Here is a 12,075-nt window from a genome sequence, read left to right on the forward strand (position 1 = left end):
GAAAGCCAGAGAGGGTTTTCTTTTTTCTTTTTTAATGCCATGGAATCTATTGATTTATTAAACAGATTTATGTAGCCACCTAATTCACACGAGGTGAATGCGAGTGATATACAACATTAAAAAATCACCATTGAAAATCCAGAGTTTAATGCCTCCCAAACCCCATCCCCATTCCACAGTGGCAACAATCCAATCAGACATACTGGTATTTAGAGATCAGATTAGAATGATCTTTGATCACCTCATCGACATTAAATTTGTATTTCCTCCTCTGTGGTGTGAATGCACTCCAAAACCAACCACAAGAACTTAATTTCTGCTAATTCAAGATATCTTTTAATAACAGGTCATAGGTCTTTCTGAACTTTTCACAGGAAATAATTATAAACTTCAAAGCATAGGTTTGTTTACTGTTTTACTTCAATTAATAAAAGTGAGGCTATCCATGCATGATCACTAATCATAACAGTCCTAATTGAAATGTTCTTATTTTCTCATTCTCAGTCATAAAAGTATTGACTTGACCAAGAACAACTCTGAGGTAATATATCAGATGGAGACAATAAATGGAAAGAAAACTGCAAAACGAATGATGAATGGATTACGTTTTCCATTTTGGGAAGACCAAGAACATTGCGATTTGATGGAACTGATGAACTCCTCAAAAAAGATGACAGCAAGAAATTAAAAACAAACAGATATTGTACTGTATGAAATGACTTATGGAAAGGATAGAAGCAATTTACAAGGACAGAAAAGTGGACTGAATGGTGTTGCTATAAACTAGATATGGCTACAGTTTCTGCACGTGTTATGCCTTTAACATTTTTTGCCTATTACTTTCTGATTGCTTGATTGTTTTCTTCGTACGTGTGTGTGTGTCTATGTGTGTGTATGAGTGCATTAGATTTGCATCCCACAAAATCTAAAATCAATTCTAATTTATTCAATCCAGAAGAGCAATTAGATGTAAAAAGCTTCAGTCATCTTTCTGACCTTATTTTATTTCTGACCTTATTTTAAATATATCTCTTGATCTAATGAATTGAACTCTTAACTCAAGTGTTCAGTGACATATCCAAATCTTAGCCCAACTTATTATGGTTATCGCTATATAAATGATTATATTTCTTGATAAGCTATTTGGAGTAATGCCAGCCATTCCTGCGTTGTAACTGTTCCAATATCTAAATTTCTATTAATTTTCATCTGTGATCAGAAATAAAGCAGGGGAGGATTGCTGTTGTGTGGCAATCTGTAGGATTATTTATATAAATAATATGGGTGAAATATGGGTGAAATATGAGTGAAATAGAGCAGAATAAAAAATAAAAAATATGGGTGAAATATGGGTGAAATAGAGCAGAATAAAAAACTTGAAACAATACAATACCATATACAGAGTTAAAATTCATCCCCCAAGATGAACACCTAAGCTATTACTTTGATTTTAAAACTTGGTAGAAGGGCAATTTTGACTGCTTTTCAAAATGCTATGAGGAAGGGGTTGGGTGAAAGTTCCAAATGTGAATGCTTCAAAAGAAAAGATGCTTATGTTGTTTATGTCGTTTATGTTGAAAGATGTGGTCCATGACCTGGAAACAAGATTGCCGGGCTGGAAAAAAGGGAGCCAAATTGCTGATCCCATTTTCCTGGAATTGCTACTGAAATATAATCCTGCTATATTTCTTTCTGCCTATAATACTAGAAATTGATTCCTTATTCTCTTCATCTCCTCTGGTGGTCTTTCAAATTCCCAATTTGGAGCATCTAAGCAGGGATTTCTGGTACCTCCTTCTTATCATAGCCACAGTCCAGCATTTCTCATACTCTTATGGGTCCCCTCTCAATTAGGGCTCATAGACTGAGGATGGACATTCTTGTATTCTCATACTGATGGAGGGTTCCTTAAAGGATTAAAATATTGTTCCCCATCATCAATCACTCATAGTAGAAGACATAAAAAATCATGATCAGCACAGATATGCAACGACTTCTCTACATCTCCAAACAGAACCTTTACATGGCAACAGACTTCAGCTGTAGCAGAAAGCAGTGGCTACAACTGGGACACCATGGGCTTGCTGATTGCCAACCCAATGAAAGTGATGAACATTTCTGCTCTTCTTAGCCTTTTCTTGGTCAAGGCTCAACACAACCTGTTGATGACAAGAAATGAGATACATGGTGGCACTGTGGCTAGAATGCAGTACTGCAGGCTAATTCTGATGACTGCCGGGGGTTTGATTCTCACTGGCTTAACGTTGACTCAACCTTCCATTCTTCCCAAATTGATAAAATGTGAACCCAGATTGTTGGAGGCAATATGCTGACTCTGTAAACTGCTTAGAGAGCTGTAAATAACTATGAAACTGTACATAAGTTTAAGCGTTATTGCTGTTATGTAGGAGATTCATACAGAAGTTTCAGTAAAAAGATTTAATTCAAGGAAAAAGAAGTTACAGAATATTGGACTATATTCCACATGTATCAGAGAGAACATTAAGGCAGATTCTCCTGGAGTGATTTGATCCACTTTTTCAAAAAAATTCCTAAAGGTTGGAATAATGACTCACTTAGGAGATAAGGCTGGAATGTCCAGCTGGTTCTTGTCTGCCATATTTGAGAAATATTTTTCTTCTTCTGTATTCAATAGAATTCTATTACAGCCTAATTCTGTGTGACAAAAATTGCAAAATTTTTGCAATTGCAAAAAATTGCAAAATTTTTGCAATTGCAAAAAATTACTATTTTGACAAAAATAGTAATGGCTTACAGTGGACACTCTCAGTACCATTTCCCTCCCTTCAATGGGGAAGGGAGTTTCTCTCTGGGATTGGCAAGATATGCCAAAAAACACAAGCCTGGTTTTTTTTGTAAAGTCGATAAAAGCAGTTTGATGTTGCCAGAGATCCTGCTGTTCAAACACCTCCAACACTGTGACATCTATTCCCAAAGAGCCATATAGAGAGATAGATTATTCCACAGTCTAGAATTTCAATGATATATGTGTAAATGGAAGTAGAAACCAACTGCTGAAAAAACATCCAGTTCAGAGACAGACTGTTCTGTTTCATCTAAAATTCCAGAAAAAAACTGTTATTCTGCGTACACCTCTCTCTTATAGCAAGTTACACACACGAGCACATACATGTGTGCTCGCTCAACGATTTCTGTGTGAATAGCAAATCATATTAAAGAAACACCTATGTCAAGAACCACTGTTGTCCTTAACACACGTTTCTTTGAAAAAGTAGCATATAAATAAAAATATGACAATCGAAATAGTAGGTTTGTACAAAATCTACTAGTTTTTCAGGAACTCTCCCAGAATCCATTCAATCTGGGAATAATGCAATAGTTTTCTGGAAGTTAATCCTACAAGCCAGAAGCAGGATATTACAGAATATTAACAATGCATCACCCAGTATTCTTGGATTATTACTCTCAGTAATTATATTAAAAAGTTTAAAAGTTCATTTTGAAGGCTATAGATTTTGCCTAAATTAGTACTTTCCCATATTAAAAAGCAAAACTGCTTTACTTTGTTATAAGAAAGGCTCTCAAACCAAATCTTTGAAAAACAAAAGCAAGTTTTTTACCTATTGTTCTCCTAAGATCTTCACACTGGCTAATATGAGGAAACTTCAGGATTTCCTTCCATTTTTTGCTTTTACCTTTGCGCTTTCCTCCACCTCCTGCAAAAGAAGAAAGGATACTGTTATTAAGTTTGTTATTATAGCCAATTCTCATTTTCCTTATACCCTACCTCTCTCCAAAACACACACGCTCCAGCTGTTGTTTGGTACATTCATGCATCTACATGTTTTACAATACCCATTGTTTTCAGTATAATAAACTGACTGATGGGGATTTCTAGGGCTCTGATTATAAAGATGTGCAACAGTTACTGGGCAACTGTAAACACTTCCTACTCTTGTTCCAAAAATAAGCAGAATGGCCAGTTGCTGCACAGACAGCCATCTGTATAACAGGAAACAGCCATATGCCGGAAAACTGTACTCTGTGCACACACATACACAAACACACACACACCTTTTTGCCAATCAAATTGGGAGAATCATCCAAAGTATTGTGCCTTATCTACTGAACCACAAAGAATCTATTCCCCTGATAATGCTCCTTATACAACATTGGTAGCAAGGACAGACTGGGCTGCATAATTGTCAACCAACTCTAGAGGCCTGTTTCTGCTTATCTACAACTTCAAAAACATGGTTGTAGAATGGACAATTAATCTGAGCAATGATAAGCAGTAGTAACACAATCTTCGTACCTTGTTTCATTTCAGTATCATTTCTAAATTTCATCACCTCTTATAGGCATCATGCAGACTATTGAGATTAATATGGTTGCCACTAACTCCCTTGTGCCCTTGTGCCCACAGCAATAGTATCTGGCAGAGATAGTCTCTAGCTTCATCTTTTCCATGGGACATCTTTGCATTCCACAAAGAGTTTCTAAGCATTCTTGGGAAATAAAACCGGTGACTGGGAGCAGTTCAGTGTTAGAATTAATGCATATTTTAAAACAAAAACATAAATTGCAGAACAATTCATGAATATCAGCCAGCAATCAAAAGACACAAACTCCTTTAATCTTACAACACATGGACAGATTCAAACATAGTTATAACTGGGAAACTCTGAGCAGCCTAGACCAAGCTAAATCCAAAATGCAGCTGTCAGTAGACAAATAGAGAAAAACCACATTTTCATACCATTCAAAGGAGACCATAAAAAAGTAAGAATACCGGAACACATCCTCTCTAGCAGCTAACACCTAGCTAAACCTGAATTAACATGAGAAATAACTAAGCAGAATATCACAATCAAGGAATTACCAATGGCAAAACCATATCCCAACCAATACTGGCAGGGCAAGCTAGAAACAAGGAGCAAACTCTACACTCAAAAGAACTAACGATGTTACAAATTTGGTAATTAAACATCTACAATCAAGAGAGCATCAAGGACTACTATAAAAGCAAAATTAAGGTATGGTAAGAGACAGTATTCTGGGGAATTGGGTGATGGAGGAAGAACAAATTAACTTGAATGCCTTTCTCTTAAAATGACTTTGGGGGATTCACACAAAGCACTAGGACAGCTATTCCATTACTGAAGGGTTTTGTGTGCATATTCACAATATACTGTTAAAGTTTAAAATCCCAAAATTAACATATTTATCAACTTCCAGCTTGAATTCAGCAAAAATCACTCACATTGTCAAGGGCAATATATCCTGTTAAAAATCTTTACTGGTACCAGGAAAAAGCAGTTGAGTTTCTCAATCAACACCACTATAGTCTCTCCATGTGTGGGCGTGTATATTATATAGGGGGAGGGAGGAGAAATTTCTGGTCCTATCCATTCAGATGATGCATTCTTTCTTCAGTAGTTATTGAATATTAAGTTTTCAAAAGACCAAAGTATTAGAAAGACAAATACAGTGGTATCTCTACTTACGAACTTAATTCGTTCCATGACCAGATTCTTAAGGAGAAAAGTTTGTAAGAAGAAGCAATTTTTCCCATAGGAATCAATGTAAAAGCAAATAATGTGTGTGATTGGGGAAACCACAGCTAGGGTGGAGGCCCTGTTTCCTCCCAGGAGATTCCTAGAGAGGCCCCACGGAGGCTTCTCCCCGCCTTTTCCGGCCCTATTTCCTCCCAGGAGATTCCTAGAGAGGCCCCACAGAGGCTTCTCCCCACCTTTCCTGGTTACAGTTACGGAGGCTCGGGTCTGTAAGTGGAAAATGGTTCTTGAGAGGAGGCAAAAAAATCTTGAACATCCAGTTCTTATCTAGAAAAGTTTGTAAGTAGAGGCGTTCTTAGATAGAGGTACCACTGTAGTTGTTTCTTCTTGTTTATCCTTCGAGCAATGCCAAATTTAAAGTATTGCTAAAGGAAATAGAAGATTGTTATGGCAGATGGGATATCAACAAAATATTTCATCAAATACTTGGAGCAGAATTTCTTACCAAAGAAAAACTACCAGAGAGGAAACCCATGTCTGCCTATCTGCAACCTGTAAGCAAGCCACTTCCGCTTGCCATCAAAGATAAGTAGATTGACATGGAAGGACTAGATTGATATAGTTCTATGGAGGAATTAAAGTTAAATAACATTTTAATAGTAACAGTAACTTGTACGCCCAATCAAAAGACTGGCTCCAACATTATGCACCATATGAGGGTTGCTGAATAGTGTTCATCATTTAATGTTTAAATAATGGTATACAGACCTGGTTTATAGACAGCTAGACAAAAGTTTTCTGGACCACAGTTACCATTCCACTATTTAGCACAGACGTCGGAAACTACAGTCCATTTATGACTTGCGGACTTCAATTCCCAGAATTCCTGAGCCAGCCATGCCAGCTCAAGAATTCTGGAATTTGAAGTCCATAGGTCATAAAAGGGCCATAGTTCCCCACCCCTAATCTACGATGAAGCAAGATGTAGTAGCACTGTATTCTACATTAGATTTATGTATAAAGACATAATCAGATTTGTTTTGAATTTCTTCCTTAAATTTTGACCTATTGAGTGTTCATATCTTTTAATCTTACTTTTCTTTTCAATATCACATCTTTTTGTTCTTTCTTAGCTCAATCTTTGCATTTATTGTCTGTAGCCTTTTAATGAGAAGAGGATATAATTCTGCCTTGCCCTACATTTCTCAATTTGTTAACCATGGCATGATCCATTAAACATCATCACACAGGTCCCTTTTATTATTTTATTAAATTTCTCTACAGCCTATTAGCCAAATCTTACAAGCTGGTTTATAAGAAAGAACATTAAGTTGTAAAATGCCAGAAACATAATGCATCTTAAAAAACCCTCATATGATAATATAAACATTTTAACAAACAATAGCAGATTTTTCCCCCCAACATGATAACAAACTCAAACTCCTAGAAAACACATAAGTACACGTCTGTTTTCCTTTAAAAAAAATCAGATTATTTCAACCTCTATCTTTTTCTTTTGATTCTTGATTTTGTTCAAATTTATTACATTAAAAAAGATACTTTAGCAAATGCCTTAGTTACAAGTCTAAAAATTCCACTTCATTATCCTTTCTTTTCTAACCTGGGATTTTGTAAATACATTAGCACTTATTAACAGAGGATGATTGGGGCTGTCGTTGCAATTCCTACGGCAATATTCCTAGGGAATTTACTGAGCTGGATAATCATTAGAGCAACAAGCAACAAGACCTATCAAGTTTGGCAATCTGTAAATTCCTTTACTTACAGCATCAAGGAGAATATGAAACAGCAATTACAGGCATTAAATGAAGGGGAATAAAAATGGGGTGAAGTAATTATTGCGCAAATGAATGCAGCGGAAGCAAAGGATTGTTACCATGAGATACAAATACACTGCGCAGAAAAGATGCACACAAGCAAACCCAAACTATGGTGTTTTTTTCAGAAATTCATTTCTGCCAAGCTCTAAGGGAGAAAAAAGGCTGAAGCCTCCCTTAGTTACAGCGATGATTGGTGTACAGTTCAGCCAATGGCTTCTCCCTTCCAGTTCCATGTCCTACAAGAAGAAGAGCATCGCTTGATGACTCATTTGCTTGTATCCAAGTGCAATATAGCAGCAGTCTCTTCACTGTGACGTCTTTATGTTGAGGTTTCCAATCAACTGCTTTAATCTGGCTGACCTTTCCAGTTTTCAGTCTCTGTCTTGAAGCTATCCTCGCCTGCTTCAAACGCAATTAGGCATGATGACAGGAATATGTGTGTATATACTTACGTGTGCGTGCATGTAAGAACACGAGGCTATGAAGAGCACTATGCACCAAAACGCGTAAGACCAGGTAAAATGGCCAAACCAAAAGCTAAAATGAGATTTTCCTGATCGCTGAAGGGTTTAGATGAAGAACTCTACCAGTGTCTTTTTGTGTTAGGACACTCACTGGATTCCCACTTGTCTTGTTAACAAAAACTGAAAAAGTGAAAAAAAAACCCCTCCAACACATGCCATGTTTGCTATTTGGTTGTGTGGAAATTTTCTGGTTGAACATATATGTATCTATGCTCTTACAGGGTTCAATTCCTAAGCTTCAAAATAAAAGGCTCAGCATTTGGACAGAGCTTCTGGTATCCTGCTTTTACCCCTTGATACTCAATAATTTAGAGCATTTAAACTATGGAAATCTACTATGCAGTTTCTACTGCTTCATTTTGAGCCCTAGGAAGTAGAGATGGAAATTTGAAGTTACGTGGGGATCCTCCAAATAGCAGAACAAATTTGACTGTTGCTTAGCTAATTAAGTGTAAAGGTTTCTGTGACTCAGGGCTTTGCAGCAAGAGTAAGGAGCCTGATTTTGCCCATTTTCAAATGTTAGGCTGAACAAATCATAGCTGAGAATGGGAACGTGAACAAAAAGCCCAAATACAAGCAGCAACAAAGAAATACGCATGGAGGCACACATTGCCTCAATTGTGGCACTTCAATCTGTGCACATTTCCCGTGGAAATCTGTAGGAGATTTATAAACCTTCAAGCAATCAAAACAATATTCATTAAACAGAATTCCCAACTGTTGTAGGCATGTACATTCATCTGAACATGCACACATGCCCTCTTGAAGAGTTTTATGTGAATCGTGAAAAATGGACCAGACAATAGCTCAAACTGATTTACAATGTATTCTGACATTTCCTGACCCACTTTTAAATCACCACACATTCAGAATATTGCTACAACAAAGCTGATATCATAAAATCTACTTGCATCTCGATTACCAAACCACAGATCATTCTTACAAAATAAGAATAATTAAGAAATGTTTCCAGCATCAGTGCATCAGTTATATGCTACTGCCTAATAAAATCCACTTCTGTTCTAAGGCATCACATTGATTATGTGCCATCAATTAATTGTTGACACATAGCAACCATATACACTTCAGATATTATCAAGTAAACAATTATACTGGGGGGGGGGTGTTCATTCTTATGGTGCCTCTATAATCATTTTGGGTCAAAATTACTCCTTTCATATGCCATTGCTATTAATATGAAGTGTTAGATGTCACCATGGTGTAGATTCAGGAGCTATAAAGGCTATATTTTAGATGAGATACTGTTGAAGAACAAAAATATACAGAATATGCATGGTGTTTTGTGTGGTTAAGGTAAAAGCTAAATCCATTATTTAGGCCAGTGATTTTCAACCTTTTTTGAGCCGCGGCACATTTTTTACATTTACAAAATCCTGGGGCACACCACCAACCAAAATGACACAAAATGACACCCTAAGACACTCTCCTCTCTTTTTCCATCCCTGTCTCCTCCCCACCCTTGTGTGTGTGTGTGTGTGTGTATACACACTCTTGAACCATTTCCAAAAACAGGTGAGGGCTGGGGGGTTTTCTCTCTTATTCTTTGGGTGCTTTTTATCATATGCTTTAAATCAAGAGTCACTTCTCTCTCTCTTTTGTTTCTCTCTCTTTCCTCTCATTCTCTGTCTCAATCATTTTCTCATTTCTCTTTTTTCTCTCCCCTTTTTGCTCATTTCTCTCTGTCTCTCTCCCTTCCTCTCCTTTTCTCTCTCTCTTGCTTTCTCTCCCTCTCTTGCCTTCTTTCTCTCTCACTCTTGCTTTCTCTCTCTTTCTCTCTTTTCTTTCTCTTGCTTTCTCTCTCTCACACTCTTTCTCTCTCTCTTTCTCTCTCTCTTGCTTTTTTTCTCTCTCTTTCTCTCTCTCTCTCACTCTTTCTCTCTCTCTCTCTTTCTCTCTCTTGCTTTCTTTCTCTCTCTTTCTCACTCTCACAGCAAAAAGTTGCGAGACCGGAACCTGAGCTTCCTTCTTCGCGGCACACCTGACCATGTCTCGCGGCACACTGGTTGAAAAACACTGATTTAGGCAATGCTACATGTCACATGTCCTATTTTTAGGGCATTCAACAAAAAAAAATAACACCAAATACAGAAAGCAGAAATGCCTATTCTATCCATGCCTCCCCCCCCCCCAAGGCTCCCTTATATTTACAAGGAAGATTTTAAAGTGGGAATATACTGTTCAATGAGATATGGATCATGAATGTGATACAATTCAGTTAAGAACTTACATTCCCTTGTATTCAAATAGCAAAAGAATGTGTTTTTGTGTACCTGTTTCATGTACCTGTTGTACTGTTGTGAGCCGCTCCGAGTCCTCGGAGAGGGGCGGTATACAAATCTAATATATTATTATTATCATTACTATCACGATCACGATCACCATTATTATTATTATTATTATTATTATTATTATTATTATTATTATTATTTACCTGAACTCAAAGCACTACATTTTAGAAGAATTAGAAGAAAGCATTCAATTTGTACTGGTATTTCTAAGAGTAAATAAATTTGGATTTTGACCACCCCATTACACACATTCCTTTATACTTGGCCAAGGACTAACTGTAAGAATTTGACTATTGATTGTAGTCTCTGATCTTCAGGTTAAAACAGCATTAACTTGGTAGTATAATAGTAGCTCTCATTACAAGGGTAAGTATATGTCTGGCATTAGATAAAGGCTAAGTTCCTCTGTAAATAAAAACTGCTTGAAGATTGACAATGAACAGATGTTCTGGTGCAATCGTTCTCTGAGCCCAGCAGTTAATGATGTGAAGTCAGAGGTCATGGATTTAATTATACAATGAATAACATTGATTAATGGCTGTTTCCTCTCTTCTAATGTTGTTCACACAAGCCTTGATGCCATGTACTTACAAAATAATGTCTGTATGCTGGAAAATAAAGTGGATAGGTTCCTAACCCCTTAAGGCAAATGAGGGATGATATCTTGGTTCCATAAAAGCCAAAGACATTCCATTAAAGCTAGTCAAAACTGATTGCTATGTCAAGACTGGATTAACTCTTTAGTGGAATCTAAAAATCCTCACCCCACATACCCCCAGTCAATAATCCAAGTGGAATTTCTAGACAAGATACTTTAAATAATAGTAATTCCAACTTTCATAGACAAAGCTGGTTATCTAGATTTCTTCTTTTTTTGAATTTAGCAAATTACTGCCTTCGTTATTCTGGGCAGGACTTAAGTTTATTGAGAATTGGGGAAATGGCCCTGTTAATTGTCCTAATTCCTTTTGAGACCTTGGTAGTATTAATTATCACTTCCCTCTTCCACTGTGGTTTGCATCCTGGAAATAATTATTATTAATTTTTAAGTCAATTTTTAAATTCTAAATATCCAAGGGTCACATAAACATAGAAATGATTCTTAAGTCCCAGAAGTTCTGAATACTATTGTAAAATAACCTCCAAATTTAGTTTTCAACTGTTTAAACTCACTTAACAAATTTCCCACTTAGCGGCATAAATTTCAGGTTCAACTGTGGTCGTAAGTTGAGGACCACCTGTATCAACTTCACAATGGTTATTGGCTAATAGAATCTGTTATCAAAGATTTTCAGAGATAGTTTATGTTCTGTCGGGCTCTCTGGTAGACTCCTCCCAAAAATTCATAGGTACAAATTTCAGACACACACACACGTTTGACAATTCAAAACAATGTTCCTTATAATGAAAATTCACTTAACCTAAGCCCTCTTTTGGTATAACAAAGAGCACTCATCTCCAAACAAACTGGTAATTTATACAAGTCCCTTATCAGTTCTGTGATACTTAGTTTGCAGCTGTGAGGCAATTCACAGTCCTTCTTCTTTCACAAAGTGAAACATACTTTGCTCTGGTTTAGTTTCAAAGCGGGGAAAAATCAGCACACAAAAGGTCAAAGTCATTAAAGCAGTCACGAAACACAATGATCAGATAATCCTCCACAATAGCCAAACCCACAGGCTGCTCTTTATAGCAGCCTCACTAATTACCACAGCCCCACCCAACCACAGGTGGCCTCATTTTCTTTGATAATAATCTCTCAGTTGTTGCTGCTTATGCATCGTTCTCCGCATGCGTGGCTGTATCATTAACTCTTGTTCTGAATCCAAGGAGGAGAGAGATAATTTATCTCCTTCTGAGCTGTCTGCCACATTCTCCTCCTCCCTGTCACTCATGTCTTCTT

At 36.9% G+C, this 12,075-nt stretch overlaps 1 protein-coding gene across 2 annotated transcripts in view; it reads right to left on the minus strand.

Moving 5' to 3' along the window:
• Positions 1–12,075, minus strand: part of GRK5 (G protein-coupled receptor kinase 5) — a 196,103-nt gene that overhangs the window by 115,515 nt on the left and 68,513 nt on the right. Inside the window, exon 3 of one of the 2 annotated variants that reach the window (XM_070752603.1) lies at positions 3,603–3,698. In XM_070752603.1, the coding sequence (XP_070608704.1) occupies positions 3,603–3,698 (96 nt within the window). Of the gene's footprint in view, positions 1–3,602; positions 3,754–12,075 lie in introns of those variants that run through there. The other variant, XM_070752602.1, reaches the window with a different exon arrangement.

The sequence above is a fragment of the Erythrolamprus reginae genome, chromosome 5 (assembly GCF_031021105.1).
Source record: "Erythrolamprus reginae isolate rEryReg1 chromosome 5, rEryReg1.hap1, whole genome shotgun sequence".
Classification (NCBI taxonomy): domain Eukaryota; kingdom Metazoa; phylum Chordata; class Lepidosauria; order Squamata; family Dipsadidae; genus Erythrolamprus; species Erythrolamprus reginae.